The sequence below is a fragment of the Nelumbo nucifera genome, chromosome 3 (assembly GCF_055504915.1).
Source record: "Nelumbo nucifera cultivar China Antique chromosome 3, China Antique-T2T, whole genome shotgun sequence".
Lineage (NCBI taxonomy): Eukaryota > Viridiplantae > Streptophyta > Magnoliopsida > Proteales > Nelumbonaceae > Nelumbo > Nelumbo nucifera.
Genome location: NC_142651.1, coordinates 25,185,421 through 25,209,694, shown reverse-complemented (window position 1 = coordinate 25,209,694; position 24,274 = coordinate 25,185,421). Strand labels below are relative to the sequence as shown.

The 24,274-nt window shown below is 39.2% G+C and overlaps 2 protein-coding genes across 3 annotated transcripts in view; one reads left to right on the top strand and one right to left on the bottom strand.

Moving 5' to 3' along the window:
• Positions 1 to 21,342, bottom strand: part of LOC104592769 (DExH-box ATP-dependent RNA helicase DExH3-like) — a 53,196-nt gene extending 31,854 nt beyond the window's left edge. The window contains exons 1-5 of one of the 2 annotated variants that reach the window (XR_734484.3): positions 20,705 to 21,341; positions 12,659 to 12,810; positions 12,483 to 12,570; positions 4,982 to 5,227; positions 296 to 391 (exon numbers count right to left, since the gene is read on the bottom strand). Coding sequence is in view for 1 of the 2 variants with exons in the window: in XM_010252288.3 (XP_010250590.2) it covers positions 296 to 391; positions 4,982 to 5,227; positions 12,483 to 12,570; positions 12,659 to 12,810; positions 20,705 to 20,971 (849 nt within the window). In the remaining variant the exon portion in view is untranslated. Of the gene's footprint in view, positions 1 to 295; positions 392 to 4,981; positions 5,228 to 12,482; positions 12,571 to 12,658; positions 12,811 to 20,704 lie in introns of both variants that reach the window. The other variant, XM_010252288.3, reaches the window with a different exon arrangement.
• Positions 21,343 to 21,744: 402 nt separating this feature from the next.
• Positions 21,745 to 23,960, top strand: LOC104592688 (T-complex protein 1 subunit delta). Its single transcript, XM_010252171.3, has one exon. It carries the CDS (start codon positions 22,106 to 22,108, stop codon positions 23,711 to 23,713), a length of 1,608 nt encoding a protein of 535 aa, XP_010250473.1. The 5' UTR covers positions 21,745 to 22,105; the 3' UTR covers positions 23,714 to 23,960.
• Positions 23,961 to 24,274: the final 314 nt, after the last annotated feature.

Here is a 24,274-nt window from a genome sequence, read left to right as displayed (position 1 = left end):
CGGAAAAACTGAATTATGAGGGGCAGGGGTTGAGATGACCACTGTTTATGTGGAAGTTGTTGCGGAGATGGATGAACTGACTTTCCTTCTATTAATTGTTAATGTTAAACAAAGTAAGTTAAAACTCCAGACCAAAAAAATCCTTGCTTGCCAGTTCCTTGTACAAATGTTACGAGGAAAAGCAACAGTTCAATGTTGAAAGGGTTGCACATGCATCACTTCCTGCAATTTCTTCAACAAAGAAGGGCTAGGAAATCAAAAACAATAAAACAATGCAACAAAATCAATGAAAAACCTGATTTTGTGAAATGGCATTTAATAGTGCATCTCTTTCTTTGTAAGCAGGGAGGCTTCTGCGAAACTCTTGTATCTTTTGACCTTCAGGGGATTCCTGTACAAAATTGTAGTTTCAGTTACTGATCAAAAAGAAACAGTGGCTACATAGTTATAAACAAGAAGAATGCCAAAAGGGGCAAAAAGGTTTGAAAAAACATGCATTGGATGTTGGACATGACTTTTTTTGTTGGCAACTCGGTGGAAATTTTATTAATATGTGGAAAAAAATAGGAAATATGTAGAATGCAATTTGTGCCAAGCACCCCACAGTATCATTCAGGTTAGCGTAGCTACCTAACCCATCATATGCCCTTTACTTAGATTAATGGGTTACTCTTTTTTCCCTGAGTGACTCCCCCAATACTTTTTTTTATCAGCAAAGAGAAATTTCTTTCATTAAATAAGTTAAAAAGTGCAGAGCAGAGCCGGTTAAGACCAGCAACCCAGTCACTTGTCACTATCCCATATTACAGTTTTGCCCATTCACTAATTACCAGCACAAATTACAGTTTTTCCCAGAACAATTGTTCCCTATGAACTCCTTGCTTAGCAAGGACATCTGCCAGTCCATTTGCAAATCTTTTCACCCATATGAAGGTAGCTTCCAACTCATTTTCTAGCTTGACCATTTCTCTTAGAGTTTGCCTATGTATCCAACACCTGTTTTGTTGCATCTCATCCAAGATATGGCCAACTGTGAATCCCCTTGACCCCTTCAACCTCTAAATGCTTCAGTCCAAACTGTTTTAGCTAATTTCAGTCCATGAAGTAGAGATAGGATTTCAGATTTTAGAGGATCCTCATGCCCAATTAGTCCTGAATACATTGCCATAACCACACCATTTTCATTTCTGAAAACTCCTCCAATTCCTTAGGATCCCGGATTACCCAAAGAGCCTCCATCAAAGTTCAACTTTATTCTGTTATGTGGGGGAGGTTTCCAATCCACCAAAACTGTGTCTCTTCTGTTGTACTTATCCTTGAAGATCCATTCATTCCTTTCTTCCCAAATTGACCATAACACAGCTGCTAGTGCTCTCGCTGCCCTCCATAGTATCCTGCCTCTTTTCTTAGGCTGCCTAATATAGTTGAGATTGAAAATAAAAGCCACATCTTGAGGACCAAAGAAAAGAGCAAAAATACTTCCAAACACATTTTACATAAGGACGGGAGATTAGTAAGTGGGGAAGGGTCTCACTGCTGGCCTTACAGAGAATACAAATATGAGGTGAAATGCATTTATTTGGCCTTTTTCTGGAGCACATCACAATTATAGATTTTACCAAGAAACACTTCTCAACAGAAGGCCTTTGCTTTAAATGGAACTGGTCTACTCCAAATTTCGTTCACAAAAAACAATGCCCACCCACAATGTTTTGAGAGAATAGAACATTAAAGAAAGAAGAACAAGAGATATAACCATCAAGGGAGGCAGTCCAAATTCTATAGTCTGCTGATTGTCAATCCAAGAAGACTGAATTAAGAAACAACAATAGTTCAACCACATAGTCACACTCTCTTTCCCAAAGGCCTTATAAAACCAAAATCTCAATTTAAACCCAAGAAGAGACCAAATAAAATTTCGTTATGGGTTCCTTCTGATACTTATAGAGGGAATAGAGGAAAGGAAATTTCACATTTAAAGGAGAGTCACCCAACCAGAGATCATCCCAAAAAGAGGAGTTGAAAGCAACGCAATGGTGGAGGAATCTAATTGCAACTAAGTTTGGGGTGGAATGGGGTAATTGGAGATCCTTGGACCCACTGCAGAATTGGGGTTGTTCTCTATGGAAAGGAATTGTAAAGTCCTTTCCTGCTTTCTCAGCTGGTCTAGGGTTCAAGATTGATAGAGGAGACGGCCTGAAATTTTGGAAAGATCCCTGGTGTCTGGACACTCCCCTTGCTGAGGCTTTTCCCCTTCTCTATCAGTATGCTGCTAACCCAGATATTTCAGTTGCTGATTCTTATGACATGGGTGGAAGTTCCATCTCCTGGGGCCCTCTCTTCAGGAGAAATCTTTTTGACTGGGAGATGGAACAATTAGTGGAGCTCCTGCAGCTCTTACAGAGGCAAAACATTACAGTAAATATGGATGATGAATGAAGTTGGAAATGGAGAGTATGTAAGATCTTTTTTCAGTCAAATCTTTGGCTTCTAATCTCAGCAAGACAGATATTGCCGGCTTTCCAGGAAAGCAGGTGTGAACCCAATCAGCCCTTCCAAGGCAAACTTTCTGGTTTGGGTTTTGACTGTAAATAAATGTCTTTCAAAAGTCAATTTGGATAGGAGAGGGCTGCAGATTTCTGATCAGAACTGTGAGCTGTGTGGGGACTTGTACAAGAGACAGCCGACCACCTCAGCATCCACTGCCATAATTCTGCCAAGATTTGGGAACATTTCCTTAAAGCCACCGGCGTTGACTGGGTCATGCCCAGTTTGGTCAAAGAATTGTTATAAGGTTGGAAGATGCCTGGTCTGAAGGAAAAGGGGAAGCTGGTCTGGAAAACTATTCCTGTTCTAGCGACTACTTGGACTGAGAGAAATAATTGAGTTTTCTGCAACAAAGCGAGAAACACAGAAGATCTAATACATCTGTCTGTGAACAAACTTGCCTTAGGATTTCTGTATCTTCTGAGTTTAAGCATCAAAATGTGTTTCAGATGCTCTATTCTCAGTCTGTGTGGAACTTGTAATGTGTTTTTTCCTGCTTTCCGGTGAGGTGCACAGGGAAGATGTTGTAATACTTTCTTTCTTCCATTAATAAAATTTTTTAGCATCATGAATGTTCACAATAACTTTGTGCCACAACCTATCCCTCTCCAAAAGTAATCACCACAATCATTTTCCAAGTAAAGCAGTGTTTCTATGAATTAAATTCCCTAAACCCAATCCACCCTGATCTCTAGGTTTAACTAACCACCTCCCACTTAACCCCACCCTATAATCCCTTTTATCCTCTCTAGGTTCCTAGAGAAAACCTCTCATACACTTTTCAAGTTTCTTAATCACCTTGATAGGGATACATGAAGTGGATAGAAAGTAAATGGGTAGGTTTGCCATTGTACATTTGAGTGAAGTGATCCTCCCCCCCCCCCAACCCAATTGAAATATAGTTCTTCCAAAGTGTCAGTCCAACACTCACTTCCAAAAATCTTTTGTTTTCAGATTACCTCCCAATGGCAGTCCAAGATAATCCAGAGGCCATTACTTGGTTTCACAATCTAATAATCCTAGGAGTGCCCATAGCTCTCTTTCTAACATATTTACCCCTGTCACACAACTTTTACCCATATTTACTTTCAAACTAGAGATTTTCTAAAATTGACTTATTAGTCCCTTTAGGTTCCTGAAATTTTCTTCAACTCCTTCCTCAAACTACCACCCTCCAACCCTTGATTCAATTATTAGCATCTGGTTTCAGCCCAGTATTCCTTCCTTCTGTCATGTAGACATCTTTCAGTTTGACCTCCAGCCCACATTCATTGCTCTCTCAAGAAAAGTTTGGAACCATGGAACTGCCTCATCTGCTAGGAACACTGTTCCTCTTCTTCCCTCTCGTATCTTCACCACAAGCTTCCTTTATTGTGAAGTCTCCTCCAACAATAGTTCTTTCAACTTGATTATGAAGCTTTTCCTCCATTTCCTCACTTGTGAGAAGAAACTCTCCATTTTTCAGGCCTCCTCCATTCTCTGTTTTAATGATTTTTTTCTCTTACTATAAAGAAAAGTAAGGATAGGGTTCATTCATAGTTTTCAAAGAGCCAAGGCAAAGCTAGTCACCTAGGCAGGCGCCTAGGTGTCACCTAGGAGATGAGTTTTTTAAAATAAATAAATAAATAAATATGTATATATATACCTAGGTAGATCCCTAGGTTTTATAGAAATAAGTAGTGATCTTTAACTAATAATCACCATAGTTCTCATGAAACAAGTATAAACCCCATAGCAATAAATAGAAAGTGAACATATTTATGAGTAGAAAATAAGAAAGGAAAGAAACATACAAAACATAAGGGTTAAACCCTTGTTTTGGTTCTAGGAAGAAGAAGAAGAAGAAGTCCTATTGATTGTTCTTGTGTTCTTGTGTGTCTTGTTCTTATGTGTCAATTGGATAAAATTTTCAAGTTACTTTTTACTTATCAATTCAGGTTTTAAGTCTTAAAGGGATCAAGACTATGTCACTGACTTGTGTCTTGATTGAACCCAAACAAATAAGAAAATAACAGTCATGCACATTTTGATGTAGTTTTTGTGTTTTCTGTATGGAGAGGCAGCACCTCGTGCCTCTCTAAGGGGATTTTCATGTAACCGATCTTTGAATTAATGGAATATGACTCTTTACTTATCAAAAAAAAAAGAAAATAACAAAAAGAAACTAGTATAAGAATAACAACATTAATACTATAAACCCACAATATGAATAATTTAGTCTAATAATATATATCGTACTACTATTAATAACATAAAATAAAAATATAAAATAGTGTGGTGTCTTACATATATTATGTAGGCGTTTGGGCAAGGTGGCCCTCCAAGAATGCCTTGTCGCCTAGGTGGGCGCCTAGGCGTCGCCTTGACAACTGTGGATTCATTAATTTTATTGACAAGATGATGCACTTTGAAATTTGTTAAGGTAAAAGCAAACCTGCCAAGCTTGTTGCTGATTACGCAGTTGCAAACTTCTCCGCCTAAGAACTTTCTCCATTACAACACTAGTAGGTATTAGTGGTTCCTGTTGCTCAAAAAGCCCTTCATCGGTAGCAATACTGCCACTGCTGCTAGATCTTGAAAATGTAGCATCTGGAAAAGTTCCTTTGTTCATAGGTTTCCGATAAAGGTATTCTCTAAGATGAGTATCCACTCTTCTTTGCAAACCAAGTGGTATGATCACCTGTCAATTCTTGAGAATGTCAAAGAAACATAGAAACAGTGTGCAATCAAAGAACAATGAAAAATTTACTCACTTTGAATCACAATGACCTTTGAAAAAGAAAAACATTTTTTTTTTATGAATGATAATAAATTTATTAATTCAGAAGCAGATTTAGAGTGAGTTCATACAACATCCCAGGGAGAGGCGCGAGCTGCAGCCCCTCCTTGAATCTTACAAGTAAACTAGGAAAGAAAAGCAAGAATCACAACTGAGCCCAAAACAAGTCTTCCCTATTTACCCCTTGCTTAGCTAACACATCTGACAAAGTATTTGCTGATCTCCCCACCCACTGTACAGTGACCAACATATTCCTTGTCAACCAACTAAATTTCTTCATTTCATTCTTGTAATGCCAAATAGCCTCTTCAGAATTTTTCAACCAACCCACCACCACTTTGGAATCCCCCTCGATTGTTAGGTGTTGTACCCCTAGCTGGTTTGCAAATTGCACCCCTTGTACAACATCTAAAAGTTCTGCCCTGATGGAGTTCCCAATTCCCAAGGGACCTGAGTAGAGCAACAAAATCTCTCCCTTCTCATTTCTCAAAGCACCTCCCACTCCGGATAATCCTGGATTACCCATGCTTCTTCCATCAAAGTTCAACTTTATTGAGCCTTTGGGTGGAGGAGACCAGCTTGTAATTGATTTGTCCTTTAAAGATGAGCACCTTGCTACTGCTGACCAATTTCTCCAAAGGTCATTAAAGGAGAATTGTCGGAAGATTTCCAAGGTCTTCAGCCAATGTATTGCCCTGTTTAACACACAGTCTTTCAAATTTTGGTTGTTCCTTTCCTTGTCTTGAAAAATTCTGAGATTCCTTTCTTCCCAAAGAGTCCAAATCAAGGCAGCACGAGCACATCTCCACATAATTCTCCCTATTGTTGTAGGCCAATAAAAGGTAGAATGGTTGAAGAGCATGTGAACTTCTGCTGGTAGACTCCAACTACTCCCAAACAACGAAAGTAGCCAAGCCCAAAGGTCTACAGAAAAGGGACAAGATATTAATAGGTGGTAACAATCCTCACCGTGAGGTCTACAGAGGATACACCAATTAGGAGAAATACAGAGGAAAGGTCTTCTCTTTTGTAGGTTATCTAGAGTGTTTACTTTCCCATGGAATACTTCCCAACAAAACGCCATAATTTTTTGGGGAACTAGCCTGCACCAAATTTCTTTTGACAGAAAGGGTTGGTGAGTAGAAAGTTGAGAGATGGACTTGAAGAAAGAAGCACAAGTGAAGGTTCCATCGGGTCTAGGAGTCCATACCCTCTTATCTGGCTTGGAGGGATCCAAACAAACATGATTAAGACAACCAAGAAAAACAGAAAGAGATTCAATTTCATCATCCCTAAGTCCTCTACGAAACCCAAAATCCCAAGTAGGATCTAAGGGTGTTCCCAAAGGTGAGACAAATTTTGAGACCACCTCTTTTTTGTACAAAGAAACAGAAAATAGCGAAGGGAACAGATCCTTTAAAGGTGTGTCTCCTACCCAAATATCCTCCCAAAAATGAACAGTGTTGCCAGAACAAACTTCTAGTTACCCTCCCAAGTCCCAAACCCCCCTCTTCTTTACTTCTGCACACAATTTCCCAATTAACCAAGTGATCCTTTTTTTCTTGTCCCGGCTCCCATAAGAAATCTCTCATCAACTTCTCCAGTTTCCTAGCTTCCCTAACTGGTATCCTAAAAACAGACAAAAAATAGGTAGGTAAGTTAGCCAAGGTAGCTCTTATTAGGGTAATTCTCCCTCCTAAAGAGATTTAATTCCTCTTCCATGAGGCTAATCTCTTCTCAAACTTTTCTATCATCGGGGTCCAAAATCTACTCTCCCTAGGATTTGCCCCTAAAGGAAGCCCTAAATATGACATAGGCCAAGCAGAAGTGGAACACTCAAGACACTCCGCAATAGCCTCGACCTCCCCTACCTCCAAATTTATACCCGTTATGCAGCTCTTTTCCAAATTTATTCTCAAATTAGAAATACTTTCAAAACCTTTGATTAGCTCCTTTAGGTTTGCTACCTTTTCGCTAAAACGTCCTTCACAAAAGATCATTAGGTCATCTGCAAACTGAAGGTGGGTGATGGGGACTTGGTGTCTCCCTATTCTCCAACCCCTAAAGGCATCTTCACTGTCAGCCTTAGTAATGATCCTACTAATCACATCAGCTACTAAGGTAAAAAGGAAGGGTGAGAGTGGATCCCCTTGCCAAACACCCCTGCAAGCTAGAAAAAAGTCCCTCACCATACCATTTGCCAGAATAGAGTAGTGACAAGTATTGATACACCCAAAAATCCAACTACACCACTTGTCCCCAAATCCACAGTTTCGCATAACCTCTAATAGAAACTTCCAGTCCACCAAATCATAGGCCTTTTCAAGATCCAATTTACAAATGAAACCACTCTTACTAGACCTTTTCATTTCCTCCACACACTCATTCGCAATTAAGATCTGATATGTTATTTGTCGCCCTTGAATTAAAGCCCCCTGGGTTTCACTAATGATAGAAGGGAGGACTGTTTTGAGCCTTAACAAAAGCACTTTAGCCAGAATTTTATAGATGCTTGTCACCAGACTAATAGGCCTATAATCTTTTGGGTGGTTGGCATCATTCTTCTTAGGTATCAAGGCCAAAAAGGTGGCATTAATTCCAGGGCTTATAATGTGATTGTTTGCAAATTCCTTAAAGACTTCAACTAAATCCTCTTTCAACACCTCCCAACAATCTTGATAAAAACCCATTGTAAAGCCATCTGGACCTGAAGCCTTGGATCTATCTATTAGAAAGACAACTTTCTTAATCTCTTCTTCCTCGAAATCCCTTTCCAGCCACCTTGCCACTCCGACATCAAATCTTGGCCATTCCACCCCTTCCACGATTGCTCTCTCACTCAAAGGTTGGTAATCACCTCCTCTCCTATCTCTAGCTTGGTCACAAGATTCTTTCCTCGTCTCCCATTTGCCAAATCATGGAAAAATCTAGTGTTCCCATTGCCTTCCTTAATCCACTTGTGTCTAGCTTTTTGTCTCCAACTGATTTCTTCCCTCGGTAACACCTCTTCCAAATCCTTTTTCAATTGTCTCCTTAACACTTTGTCCTCCTCGATCAACCCATTTTGAGATTCCTTTACATCCAAGTTTTCTATTCGAGAGATTAGGCACAATTTTTGCTCCTCAATTCTACCAAAATGATCTCTATTCCACTCTTTTATTTTGGCTCTCAACCTTTTTAATTTCTTATGAAACTTAATCCCCTTCCATCTTACCCCCCTCTCCTCCTCACCCCACCATTCCTTCACTTTTTTCACAAAATCTGGATGGGTAAGCCACATATTTTCGAATCTAAAAGGTTTGGGTCCTATAGGAAAAAACTCAGTACCTATCTGGATAGGACAGTGATCGGAGGTGACCCTGGGTAACGCTCTAGCAACCAAGTTTTCCAAACTATTCTCCTAGGCAAGGTTAAATAAGAACCTGTCCAACTTCGAACTCAAAGGGGTTTCCTGAAGGTTGGACCATGTGTAACTGGCTTGCAGCAGAGGTATTTCCTTCAGTTCACATTCTTCAATAAAACCATTAAATTTCCTCATGCTTGTTGTAATTACCTGTTGGGGATTACTGGTTTCATCAGAGAATCTAATGACATTAAAATCCCCGCCCAGGCACCAAGGGTCATCCCATAGCCCCTTGATTGCATATAGTTCCTCCCACATCTCATTCCTCTCTCTATAGGAATTAGGGCCATAAACATTGGTTAAGACCCATACACACCCATTCTTTACATTCTTACACTTAATGAAAACTGAGAATCTACCTATCAATTCTTCCACTACTTCCACCACATCCTCCCTTCACAGTGTTACGATCCCCCCCGAGGCTCTCCAAGAAGGAGACGAGCTCCAACCTAAACCTCTAGACCTCCAAAAACTCCTCACCCATCTCCCATCTAATTCCATCATTTTGGATTCTTGTAACAACACAATATCGAGTTTTTCCCTTCGGAGGTCTTTGATCACCCTTCTCTTTCTTGCACTCCCTAACCCTCTTATACTCCAGCTAATAATTTTCATCGAGACAAAATAGCAAAAAAAAACCCATGAAAAGGCCATAATCTCCTCATTTTAGGGCCCTTCCTCCTATCCCCTCTACCACTGAATTCTAAATCCCCCTCAATGTCTGAGATTAGCCTTTCCACTTCAGATCTTTTTTTCTTCTTTGTTCCTTCCCCCCCTCCTAATAAAACAATCATCCTTTTTCTTTTCTCCATCCTTTCCAACCAATGTCTGAGGAAGAATTTTACCCTGCTCACACTTATTTTGGCTACAACATCTCTCTAAGAATCCTTCCTTTTTTTAAGTTCCTCCATCATTGTACAGATCAACTCCCAAATTCTGTCTACCTCCCCCTTACTACTTCCTTCCATTACCCTCTCTCCTCCTTCCACTATCACCCTCTCTCTTGCATCAGAACCTCCTGGATGGAAAGCTGGAATATCTGTTACAAGCATAGCAGACAAGTCAGTACCTAAAAAAGAATTGACACCCATACCTGGTAGGACGGGGGTAGGACTAGAATCACTGGAATTGATTTGCTGACAGGCGACAAATGGTTTTAAGGCCTTTCCCCTTTTTGGACAAAGTTGTGAAGTAGACATAGTGAAAGAATCACTTCCTGACGACCTACCCACTTGGAAAACCTTTCTCTGTGTTTCCGACACTAGAATACCCACATCCATCCTCATGGCCGATTCTTGTCCCTCTCCACCAACATCCTGTAATTCATTAGACTCAGAGTCAACTCCCTCGACGAAGGGAAGAGAAGTTTTCACAGCTTTAGGACCATTTTCTTCACCATTTCTAGTCTTCCCGCCACCTGCCTCTTCAATCTCTTCCTCTAAAAACAACAGCTCTATATGCAAACTTTCTATTTCAAGTAAATCATTGTTGCTTTTCGGAGACAGACTTCCCAAACTTAAAGCTTCGTCTCTATCAGAATCGTCACTACTGTTTTGTTCACTCAACCAATCTTCAAACCCTATTCTGTTCAAATACTAGGCTTCAAGTATCTCGGGTTGCGCCTATCTGGTGAGAGACGGTTCGCCAGGTTGGATGGGACCCACTGTAGAGAGCCTCGAGACTGAGAGTCTTGAGATTTTGCGCCTGAACTGTTCGATCGAAAGGAGGGATTCGGGGTAGAAGAAGATAGACGCTTAATCTCGTCTATTAGCTCATCCTTCCTCCCAGTCACGTGTTTACTTAAAGGGTCCCTTGGCCCATCTGTCTTATAATGGGCCTTGGGCTCAAAACTTGTAATATAAGAACCCAGCTTTGAAGCCTTTACTTGAGTTGCCTTCTCCGGCCCACCAGAAAAGGGATCCACTCGACTGGACCCATTTTCTGAGTCTTTTCCTCCCACGTGACCTCTTAACAAATCACACCCCCCTATTTTAATGATCGAACCAGCAACACTCCCTGCCTGAGGTTGCTGGTTCAGCCCTCTCCCTTTAGACACTAGTAAATTTTTGTCTATTTCCCCTGACACCACCTACGCAAAAGATCTGCCATTTGTCATAGCCTTTTCTTGCTTTCTACAGGTTTGACCTTCCATCTGCCCCAAAGCTTTTTGGCTTCCCAGAATTTGTTGGCCCTTTTTAGTGAAACATTCCTTCCCATTTGAATTAACCAATCTCACAAGTCCACGTAATGCTTCTTCTTCCTCCTCCCCTCCTACCATACGAGCCTCCTTCCACAGCCCTGCTTCAATGGAGGATGCTAGCCACACAGAGACAAAACTCCCCTCTATTCGTACCTCTACCTTTCGTGGAATGTCTTTTGGCTTCACACCACTTAGCAGGATTGCTACTGAATAAAGATCGCCCCAGAAAGCTCCTTTCAAGATTCCTCCACACAATACTGCTATAGACTCTGCTACTTCTTGTTTCCATAGATGAAATGGCAAGCCTATTACACGCACCACCACACCATCTTCGACAAATAAATCCTTGGAGTTGGATGTTGGATTCCATTTAAAGACTGTGAATGATCCGAAATCAGCCTGAACATTGATAGCTGATATTTCCAATTCATTCTCTATTGGATCTAGAACGGGGTTACTATGAAGACACTCTTCAGCTTCAACCTGGTTACCAGTAAGTCAGCTACCCTCCTCCAATCATTAACCTTTTCCTTGGCTTGTATCACAAACTTGCTATCCCACTCTTCTCTCTCTAGACCTCCCACCATTCTGCACTGGCCTTTTGTTTTTGCCATGACCACTGGCCCTGCTGTTGCTGAGATATGCCTTCTCCTCCCTTATGGAGGCTTTTTTATCATTTGCTACTTTTTGAGCTAAAAACTCTTTGAACAACCAGTCAACTTCCCCCCATCCTTGGTTCTGTTTTCCTCCTGGTAGACACACCAGTTGCCTTCGCCCCTCTCCCTTACCAAAAAATTCAGCCAAAGCTATGAAGAAGCCTTTTCTATTCCTCTTGCATTCAGCAACATATCTTCTCCCTTCTAATGTACTAAAATCCTGCCAGTTTATCTGCTTACCTTTTGAACAGGCTCCAGCTATGAACTCTCTTAGCCACTCGATCACTTCTAATCCTTCCAGCAATACTGTACCCTTTTTCGCTTCCCTTACCTTCAGGCTTACCTTCCACTTGATTCTCATCTCTTCGAACAGGAAATTTTTTGCTTCTATCTTCAAGGGTCTCCTCCACTGACCTGCCTACACGAACTCCATTTTTTCCTTAAGTATCAGTCTTTTTTCCCCCAAAGTTCTAAACCTTCTAGAAAAAAAAAAAAAAAAGAAAAACATTTTAAGGAGACAGTTATTAACACTTTGCTGTCTAATTCATTTAAATTTATTTTCCACTATTGCCTTGCCCTCTTATTGGCACTAGTGTAGGTGGAACTCCTAAGAATATGGAAAAGTTGAAGAAAATCTATGACAAAGGGTAACAATAAGAAAGTCAGAAATCATATTTTGGCATTGGACAAAATCTATGGGAAAGAGAATCCTCAAAGAGAAAAGTCATTGTGAGACAGAAGGAGTACTATGTTATTCAATACCACAAAAGGCCACCATCACCAACTTAGAAAACTTGATTGTGAACATATTGCAAAGAGGTACAGTCATCTAGACAGATAGACAGACAAATACGCAACATGTCCCCGCATTAAAAGAACCAAGTTAATAGAAAATACCTCCCTCTGTGGACGCTTGTCATCCAAATCAGATCTGTAGTTTGGCAGTGGAACCTTACTAAAAACAACTACCTTTTCATACTGGCGACTGCAAAAATCACGTCTATTTCAAAATCCAACACAGTATACCATCAAAAATATAAGACATGTAACATGAAGTAGACAGTAAGGCATACCAATACAAACTCATTCTGGTAGCCAATGCTGAAAGTTGCTCAAAATCACGTCTGTCCTTTTTCTCCCTTGACACCAATTCTTGCTCATCTTTATTGCGAACAAGCATGGTTAACTTCCACTTCCACTCATCAATGTTATCAAGAGTAGAACTCTGAAACCAAAGTAAGGGAATGAATGAGAGGTTTAACAAATACATCTTTATATAAAACAACAATGCCCCAAAAGAAATGGTGGACAAGAGAAAATTGCAGGTAAAAAGAATTCAATCCTAGTTTGAGTTGTTGAAATAAATACCTAGTAAATTCTATTTTTGCAAAAGATCAATTGCAACCAAAGAAAGCAACCTCGCCTTTTACCCCCCCCCCCTCCAAATACTTTTTTATATTAATTGAATCACACTTCTACCAATTAAAGGAACAAAAGGAAAGAAAGTAACCTTATCAACAATTTCCCTATAAATACAAGTTCACACGCATAATGCAATCCAGAATTACTATTGACTTGAATAATTCCTTGATATGGAATACAAAGTAAATAACACTAAAAAACATAGGTAAATACCAAGATATCAACTGAAGCATAAGAAAAAAAATGTCTCAATTCTATCACTCCTGATCTAAAATGGTTGTGGAGATGGACAGGAGAGACTATGGTATGAGGTGATAGCTAGCATACATGGTAGTTTGAGCAATGAATGGGATGCTGGTGTATTGCGTCAAGCCACTCTGGCAACTCCTTGGAAAGCAATTCAGAATATTCTTCCTCTTTTCCTCAACTGTATCAGGTATGATGTCAACTCTGGTACATCTGTTTTGTTCTGGGAAGACATCTGGGTGGGCAATTCTGCCCTTAAGGACAGTTTCCCTTTTTTTATGAATGAAAGTAGTTTTATTAAATCAAATATCAATAATACAATCAGCCTAGGAGGAGGCACGAGATGTTACCCCCCCTAGGACTGAACTGTATAAACCAAAACTGCCCAGGCCTGAGACACAATTACAAAGTAGCCCAAAATAGATCTCCCCTTGACACCCCTTGCTTGGCCAAAGAATCAGCCATTGCATTTGCTAATCTTCTGACCCACTGAAACCTGACAGTCATATTCCTCGTCATCCATTTAACTTTCTTTAACAGATCCCTGTAGCCCCAAAAGGCTGTTTCTGGACTGATTAGACAGCCTACTACTACCTTGGAATCCCCTTCTACTAGCAGACTGGTCACTCCAATTTGACTAGCCATCTATATACCTTGTACCGCTGCTAGTAGCTCTGCCCTTACTGAATCACCTTCACCCACTGGTCCTGAAAATAGAGACAACATATTGCTGTCTTTGTCTCTCAGAATCCCACCTAATTCCCAATGGCCCTGGGTTACCTTGGCAGCTACCATCAAAATTCAATTTTACCACAGTTTCCCTTCTCTCTATTCCATTTCTTGCTACAAGGGTAAAACAATTTCTCATTTTCTTCCAACATCTAATTCTCCATCTTCCTTGAGTTGGGGCTTTGGGTTTCGTAGGAGTTTGAGGGATCATGAACTCTCTTATGTTTCAGACCTGTTGTCACTGCTTGAAAGTGTTTTTTTGGACCTTTCCAGTTCTGATGTGAGACTTTGGTCTCCAAACCCAAAAGGTTACTTCACATGTGCTTCCTTTTTTAAGTCCCTTTGCTCTCCCTCGGGACAAGTGGGCTTCCCAGCCAAGGAGATTTGGTTAAACCTGTACCTCCTAAAATTATTATGTTCTGCTGGGTGGTTTTCTATAGGAAAATCAACACTTCAGACTTACTGCAGAAGAGAAGGCCATCTATGTATTTGTCTCCTAAATGGTGTGTACTTTGCAGGGCTAATGGTGAGGATTGCTCTCCTTACTTTTAACCTGTCCTTTTTCTGTTGCTATTTGGGGTTGGATCTTTGCTTTGTTTGGTTGCAGATGGAATATAACCACAGCCATAGATCAGATCTTTGATCCTTCCTTCTTTGTGTGGCCCACAAAAACTGGTAAAACAATGTGGAGGAGCATTAGAGCTGCTGCTCTGTGGACAATTTGGGAAGAAAGAAATGCGAGGATATTCCAAGAGAAGGAGAGAAATGTTCAGAATGTAAAGGATTGTATTTTGACCAGGGCAATCCACTGGCTGAGATCATTAGATTCCTTCAAATTATATTCCTTTGATAACATGTGGAGGAACTGGAGGGCTGTGGCTAGTAGCAATAACAGAAAGAACAGGGTACCAGATGTGTGGGTACCCCCTTCAGAAGACTGGACAAAGCTGAATTTTGATGGTAGCAGCCAAGGAAATCCCGGGCCTTCAGGGATTGGTGGGGTGCTGAGAGATAAAGATAATAACATTTTAGCTTTGTTCTCAGGTATAGGAGACTCTATCAGAGCTGATCTCCTAGTGGCAGTACAAGGCATTCAGGTTGCAGATCAGTTAGGAGTTCAAAATTTGATTATTAAAGAGACTCCAAAGTTGTTGTGGGTTGGCTAAAAATTCCAGATTCAGTGATCTGGTTCTACAGGGGTATTATGAGGAAAGCTAAATGGTTGTCAAGGAACATGAATGTTATTTTTCAGTGGGTGGGTAGAACAGCTAACACCATAGCGGATGGGTTAGCTAAACAAGGGGTATCAAGGGAACAGTTATTCTGGGCAGCTTTGTAAATTTTTTGTTACTAGTCTGAGGTAGTACATTGTTGCTATTGTGGAGAGGTACCAGCTTGTGCCCCTCCTTTGGGAAGGCTGTATTGTAATATCTTATTGATTTTATTGAATAAAATTCAATCATTTATCAAAAAATAATAATTAAACAATAATATAGTTATCAACCCAACTTCAGCCTCTGACATTAAGAGCTCACAACATCCTTAATAATTTACTAGAAAAACAAAGCAATAAGTCATTCAATTCAGCTTCTTAAGCAGCTATCAAACTGCCCCTATGCCCAGCATCAAACTATTTTCAACATGAAATGAGCTATTTATGGCCAATATAATAAAACTGGACGGTCCATGTCAGCATGTCTCTCCTTTGAGATAAGCTATTTACCTATTTTCTCTATTTTTTGCATTTTTCCTATTTTTTTAAATATAAAAAAGTAATCATGTCTATTTTGATTAGATAAATAAAGTTGTACACTATTGAATAGAGAGAGAGAGAGAGAGAGAGCTTTGGGATTTCCAATGCCTCTTATTTTAATGCATGCTGTTATTACATTTAAAAAATACATTTAAGAAAGAGAGAGGGAATAATAATACAACAGAATAAAGTAAAATATTAATAAGTCAAATAATATAAATAGATTGAAATTAAGTAGTCAAACATAAAACAACAAAAATAAAAATATTATTTTAAATATGATCCATTTAAACATCCATTAAACTTCAACTTAAAACTAATAAATAATAATAATAATAATAATAATAATAATAACCAATATAATTCGAAACCTAATAACTATATAATTAATAAAAATTACTAAAGTTAAAAAAAATAATAAAATTTAGCAACTTTTTATCTAGCAACTATTAAAAGATGAAAAATTAATAAAAATTAGTAATACATGAATTAAAAAATTAAAATATAATTTAATTCTATTTAAATATAATTAATATTAATAGGATAATTAAACTTAATAATAAAAAGTAAAAATTATGAAAAATAATAAAATAAACATTTGCATTCCATATAAAAATTATAAAAAATAACTAAAATAATGTCATAAGACTCCTACTTGAGGATGACCATTTATAACTTAGCCCAACGGCCCCAACCTTGGGCTCAAGCAAATATTTTCTTCTAAGCTAGGTCTAGCTCAGATCTACACCATGCCCACACATAATGCAACCAGTAGGGCTATAAAATTAATAAAAAAATACCAAAGTTAATAAAAAATATTAAATTTTAGCAGCTTTTATCTAGTAATAATAATAAAATGTAGCAAATTGTTTATATCTTAGCCTAACCTGATTAAATCTACAAATTCTCATGCTCAAACAATTATTTTCTTTTGAGTTAGGTCTAGCTCAAAGATGCACCAAGCCCACACATAATGTAGGTAGTATGGTTGTAAATGAATCAAGTTCAAATCAAATTCAGCTACATCCACATCAACATCTGATTATGAAATTTTTAGATCTGCATCCACATTTAATTATTATTATGTTGGATTTTGAATTTTAAAATATAAATGCATATATGTATACACATAATATATATCTGTCAAATTAGATTTGGATTAATCGGATTTGAAATCTAATTGGGTATTGAACTCTTGGAGTCCAATGACAACCCTAGCGGATAGGGCCCAAGCTAAGCAACCCCTAATAAGCTCAATTTGGAAGTTATAAGCATATATGATATATAATATTTAGATAACAAAATATATATAAATGTTATATATTTTTTATACCAGACTAGAATTAAATAAAAATTTTAATTTGTAAAAAAATAATAGTTTTATAACTAAAACAAGAATATATGTAGGCCCAGACAAATATTATTACAGTTAAGGTGTGGGTTAGTGGGCTATGCTAGGCAACCTTAAAAATTGTTAATACACTATCAAAACTTTCATAAGGCTACCCAATCGGGGTAGCCCATCGCCCCATCCTTCATAGCTCCTTTGGCTTCAACCTAACATGGTTAAAAAAACCCAAAAATAATGCATGCATGGGTTGCACTCGGTTTGGTCCAATCCTATTACGAATGTTAAGATGCGTGCAACTTGGGTGGGTTGGGTCAGGATGAGGATCAATCCAAATCTAATCCAAAGTCTTAAACCTTAAGTTTGGGCTTAGATTAATTTAATTATGACTATAGCCTAATTTTATATATTTATTGCTCTTTTAAGCATTTTAAATATTTAAGTGATATTTACAAAAAAATTGAAACATTTAATCATTAATAAAGTAAATTAAATAAAATAGAACACTAACAAATAATATGGAAAAATAATTATTTTATTAAGTAATTAGCAATAATCTATTATTTTTGTTAAAAGTATTAATATAATTAATCCAAATTACAAAATTACAAAATTAGTATAACATTTTTGTAGCAAATTATTAAAATAAAGATTTAATTATTTTAAACAACATTGCATTCTCTCCTTAGTTATAAGTTTTGGTTAAACAACATACATACATAAACAACATACACAATAACAGAATTTCATTAAAAAAGATGAAAAATATATAATAGAAGAGAGGTAACCTTTCTTACCTCTTTTCACCAGAATTATAAGCATAATACAGTTGTAAATAAAACATTTGATTTCTTCCCCTCCCTTGTTTTTCTAGTACATCAGCAAAAGCATTAGCAGTCCTTTTAACCCAACTTAATTCTACTTCCATGTTTTGTGTCAGCCACTTGAATTTCTTCCTCTCACTATTGAACATCCAGAAGTCATTTCCTCCCTTTTTCAACCAATCTATTACCAGTTTTGAATCTCCTTCTATAATCAGCTTGCTCACATTCATATCATTTGCCCTCTTCACACCTTCCATAACAGCCAGAATCTCAGCCCTTAGTCAGTCTCCCAAACCAATTGGACCTGAGAACAACCTGATAACCTTTCCATCCTTATTCCTAAACACACCACCAATACCATAAGGACCTGGGTTACCTGTGCTACTCCTATCAACATTTAACTTGATAAAATCATTATCTGGTGGAGTCCAAAGAGGGCTTACATCAGTCTTATGACAATCGGAATTAGCCACTTCCTTCCAGCTAATCATAATATCAACCGAAGAGAAGTCAGCAAAAAGCTCCAAAGTCTTCACCCAGTGAACCACTCTAATCAGAATGGTCTCAATAATTTCCTCTTTGCTTCTTTCCTTTTCTGAGAAAATTCTGGAAACAGCTCTTACACATCTCCACAACACTCTTCCTCTTTTCTTAGGCTACCTAAAGAAAGTAGAGATAAACAGACTCTGAACATTAGCCGGGGGAGTCCACCTACACCCAAACAAAGACAAAAACCAATTCGAACTTTTAAGTTAATTATTTGAGATTCTGAACTAAAGCTTACAAGTTTTGGCAATTGCTTTGACAAGATTTTCAACTTAATGGTTTACTAAAAACTGTAAAGCAAAAGAAGCTTTCTTATTGAATGGTTTGCATATTTTTGGTAGCACTTTATTCTTCCCACATATCTAAATGATGTTAAGAGTGTTAACGAGATTATAAATTAGGAAGGTGAGTCTTTAATGACCATGAGGCAGTTATAAAAGAACATCTCAAATTTGTAATAAACTCTGGTCCTTTTTTTTTCTTGATCAGTAACTCATACCCATTACAACAAAGAGTCCCACCACCCAATTAACATTAAGCCCAAAACAAATGTTGTCTATTCACTCCTTATTTAGCTAATCCATCCGCCAGACTATTAGCAGACCTCCTAACCCATCTTAACTGAATTTGCATGTCTTGACAGCATCTTGAACCACCTAAATTCATTTCTGAAGTGTCATAATACCCCTTTTCTTTTTTTCAGCCAGCCAATGACTACTTTTAAGTCCCCTTCTATTTATTATCAACCTTGTGATTCCATTTCCTTAGCTTTTCACATCCCAACTCCAGTCCTTTTCCCCTCTTTGGCAATAGTTTCAACCTTCAAGATACTTTAAGGTTTATTCCTTCAAAACTCTGGTAGACATTGATTCATACAAGATCCTCCATAGGTTGGTGCCTGCAAAACTTGAGCCAATGATTCCTTGCTTTCTCTATTATGCATTTTCTTTCTTGAATTTAGAATTATCTGGTTCTTAAATTATTAAACTAATACCCTACTTCATCTTATTTTCTTCTTAGAATTTAGAATTGTTTGATTCTTAAATTCTTAAATCAATACCCCACTTCATCTTATTTCTTCCTTCTACAGATCATACTTTCTTTGTCTACAAATGGTTCTTCATATTCCCTACAGATGCTGCTGAAGTTCAATTCCGCATTAGTTTAAAGTTAAGCTTATACTATTTTTTGTAGTATGGTTACATGTGTAAGCACAATCTTGATGTTGAGAAGTCATTAAAGCCTTGTGCTGCAGTTGGTTAGAATTGATCCAAGGCTTCCAAGCTTAAAAAGAGAGGCTAGATTCTTCTACTGAATATTCTGAAACGCTCTTTAGTCCTTCTAGATGGCCATTGGATTGTATCATTCTAACTCCCTTTTCATAATGCGGAATTGAACTGATATTCTAACTACTTACCATTTCCCCTTAACCATTTGATCAGACCCAATTCCAGCTGCTTTCTCTAGAAAATTTTCACTGTTCTATTTCTATGCCAATTGGAAGTTTCAGGTGTTGACAATGACCTTTTTCTTTTCTTTTTTTTTTTTTTTTTTGAAGCCACTTTGAGAATTAATTGTTGTTACAGTTAAAAACAAGGACAGTAAGTGGAACATCTACTGTTGCCTTGTCTTAAGTTTGGTCACAAACTGCTGTAACCCTAAAAAGTCCAGCCCACCCGATATAACTTGCAGGATTTCTATTCAACCGACCTTATCCAAACCAACATCTCTCACATCAAAATATGAGAGCACAAAAACGGAAAGATTGAAACCCAAGAAACCCATCAAAATCCTCTGGTACTATCATTATAACAAGCCATCATCTCCTCCACTCCAATCAATAAGATCATGAACTTCTTACGAAGCACTTATGCCAACGCTGTGCAAAATCAAAATATAAGCCCTTTCGACCTCAGCTCTTGCCTTCTCATCATTGGAAAATTTTGGCGTCGCAGAATTACCCCTTTCCAATCTCCAGAAGAAACAATGAGCAGGAAGTGAGTATGGTATACCCCCAATTGGAGGGGGAAGGGGGCTTCTGACATGAACCAAGTATGTCACGACCACAATAAGAATTAAAACAATTTGCCTGGCGCTGGCAATTTTGTATTTTAGGCTATTGCACAACTCATGCTAATTATTGGTTGCGGTTCATCTCCGGCGTTCTCAACCCAGGTTCCACAACGCTACAAAAATGAGGGAAATTCAACCGAAAATGCACCCTAAATTACTCAAAAAAAAAATAAATTACCTTTTGCGAAGAAGCTGACTGGAAGTCCTGATCAGAGTCATCTTCCGAGTAATCATCATATGCATACCGGCCATACTGCATATTCTGCCGTTGTGGTTGCAAGTAGGGAAAATTAGTGCTCCTAGGGCTCAAAAGGAGACCTTGATTCTCCCGCCAATCGAAGTCCAGAGAATGAGTGGAGACTCCAGAAGAAGCCGAAGAAGTTATCACGGACCTCAAGCGCTGGGGAGCGCAAACAGTACCGAAAGCTAGGGCTCGGTCTTTCATGGCGGTAAAGAGTATAGTTCTGAAGGCTGTAGGGTTTCTGGGGTATGAACGGACTGCGAATTACAGAACCGTTGGTCTCAGTATGCATGGTCAAGTAAAGATCGTTCCTGAGGCAGCCTCGCATAAAAGCGAAGCAGGGCATGTTATGACTGTGATTTCAGATGTTTGGTAAAACGTAGAGTTCTCCAAGCGACATTTTCCGCTTTTCTTTCCCTCTTCTTTCGTTTTTCTTTTAGGAATTTTGAATTGGGTTAAGAGAGAGATGGGAAATGAAAAGAAGTTGTCCTTCTGTTGTGGTGGTGGTGCGGTGGTGGTGGTGGTGGTGGTGCGGTGGTGGCGGAGGTGGAGAAGCACGAGAGCTTCTTCCTCCGTAGTGGGAAGAAAGTTGGATCTTTTGAGAGCTGTACGGTGGGCTATTTTGACGGGCCGAATTAATTATTCGGGCCTGACAAAGCCCAGGTAAAGGCCTAGTGTGACCGGTTGGGTACGTAAACCCCGCCAAGCCCAACTAAAATCTAACTAACATGAGCTTGGGCTGAATTGTTTTAGGGTTTACCTCAAGCTAGGCTTATGTTTGCCAACTTAGGATTTACCTGAAAGGTCCTCACTACAATTTTATTTGTACTGGTGCAAAAGTATAAAAATGCAAATAAATTTGAATGCAAAATCTGATTTATTTTTGTTTCGACTTTTCCCTCGTTTCGTCTATTTACATTTTCAGTCGTGATACTCATACTAATCAGCTAATGGTCTATCACGGAGATTTTGAGAGTCAGACGATCGATCTTACTTCGGGATCATTCTGGTCGTCCGGTATCAGATCAAACCGTATAACTTGCTTGCGGTCCATCTGGTCTGACCATCGAGTTAAGCCAAGCCTAAGTCATTCCAGAATCCTCTCTCTCTCTCTCTCTCTCTCACCCTTCAAGCTCCAACGTTAGTTCAGGTTTCCATTTTCATTTGAGCAAATAGCAGTTCCGACTCACAGACCACGCTTCCTCAGGCACGGGCTTGAGGTCTAGGGTTTTAAGCTTAAGACACTTCCACATTCCACCATCTTCTCTTCATCCTTGATCACAGAAACAGCATTTTTGTGTCTAGGGTTAGGGTTTCGAGCTTCAGAGTTTGCTTCCAATGGCGTCCCCTGCAGTTCAACAGCCTCGCTCTGCCTCATCCAAGACTGAGAGCTACGTCGACAACAAGCGCAAAGAAGACATCCGCCGAGCCAACATCGTCGCCGCCCGGGCAGTCGCCGATGCCGTCCGCACCAGTCTCGGCCCCAAAGGCATGGACAAGATGATCTCCACTGCCTCTGGCGAAGTTATCATCACCAATGACGGTGCCACCATTCTCAATAAGATGGAAGTCCTCCAGCCCGCTGCCAAAATGCTCGTCGAGCTCTCCAAATCTCAGGACGTCGTCGCTGGTGACGGAACTACTACTGTTGTGGTTATAGCCGGTGCCCTCTTAAAGCAGTGCCTTTCTCTCCTCAACAATGGCATCCATCCCACTGTCATATCCGATGCTCTCCACAAGGCCTCTCTGAAAGCCGTTGATGTGCTCACGGCCATGGCCGTTCCTGTCGAGCTCTCTGATCGGGAGTCGCTTATCAAGTCTGCCAGCACTTCGCTTAACAGCAAAGTAGTCAGTCAGTACTCCACGCTTCTTGCACCTCTCGCCGTGGATGCTGTTCTCTCTGTTGTAGACCCCGCCAAGCCTGATCTTGTCGATCTTCGTGATGTCAAGATTGTTAAGAAGCTTGGCGGCACTGTCGATGACACTGAGCTTGTTAAGGGTCTGGTGTTCGATAAGAAGGTTAGTCATTCTGCTGGTGGTCCTACGCGTGTCGAGAATGCAAAGATTGCTGTTATCCAGTTCCAGATTTCGCCACCAAAGACCGACATCGAGCAGAGTATCGTTGTTTCGGATTACACTCAGATGGACAGGATTTTGAAGGAGGAGCGTAATTATATCCTGGGTATGATTAAGAAAATTAAAGCTACTGGGTGTAATGTTTTGCTGATTCAAAAGAGTATTTTGAGGGATGCAGTGACAGATCTTTCGTTGCATTATCTTGCTAAAGCGAAGATTTTGGTGGTTAAGGATGTTGAGCGTGACGAGATTGAGTTCATTACGAAGACTTTGAATTGTCTACCAATTGCCAATATAGAGCATTTCCGTGAAGAGAAGTTGGGGCATGCTGATTGTGTCGAGGAGGTTTCACTTGGGGATGGGAAAATTGTGAAGATTACAGGTATTAAGGATATGGGGAGGACGACAACAGTGCTTGTTCGTGGTTCAAATCTGCTGGTTATTGATGAAGCTGAACGGAGCTTACACGATGCCCTATGTGTTGTCAGATGTCTGGTGAATAAGAGGTTCTTGATTGCAGGTGGTGGTGCACCAGAGATAGAGCTGTCGAGGCAGCTTGGTGCATGGGCAAAGGTCTTGCATGGGATGGAGAGTCACTGTATCCGCTCGTTTGCGGAGGCTCTGGAAGTTATTCCATATACTTTGGCAGAAAATGCAGGCTTGAACCCGATAGCCATTGTTACCGAGCTCCGGAATCGCCACGCCCAGGGAGAGATCAATGCGGGTATCAATGTGAGGAAGGGACAGATCACGAACATATTGGAGGAGAATGTGGTACAGCCTTTGCTTGTCAGCACTAGTGCCATCACATTGGCAACAGAGTGTGTGCGGATGATTTTGAAGATAGATGACATAATCACTGTGAGGTAGATAAGATTACAATATGAGGTCAACAGGACAACAGACAGCAAAAAATGTTTTGATCTTGCTGTCTTTTAGTTTGTGTGCTTAAGAATTTAGTGGTCTTTTTGTGTCTCTTTTGAAAGCGAGTATGCTAAAACAGCTTTACCCTTGTTGTTAACTTGTTACCACACACTCATTTTATCTGGGTTCTTCAATTTTTTGCCTGGTGCTTGGTGATTTAATCAATATTTTCTATGTTTTTCTATGTGGTTAATCATGTCATTATTGTTAATTCAGCATCAGGCTATCTTTATGTTAACTAAGAATTAGCTTCATAGATTTTAGCTTAACTTATTTGTGAAAGAGTTTAACTGTTTTGTTGATGTGACTTGTGAATTATCTTGCCCTCTGTTAACTTTCAATGCAACATTTTACATATGACTGTTAGGTAGTAGCAACTGGATAGAAAGTTACAGTAAATATGACTGTTTGACTGAAGAGAGGCTAGATTAAGAAACGATACAAGGTATCCCTAGTTGGGTTGTTTTTCCATTTTATGTATTCCCTTCCCTTTTGGGATTTTGAACC

What these genes read in the sequence shown, in the direction of transcription:
- LOC104592688 (XM_010252171.3), top strand. Translation starts at nt 22,106, where the DNA reads ATGGCGTCCCCTGCAGTTCAACAGCCTCGCTCTGCCTCATCCAAGACT.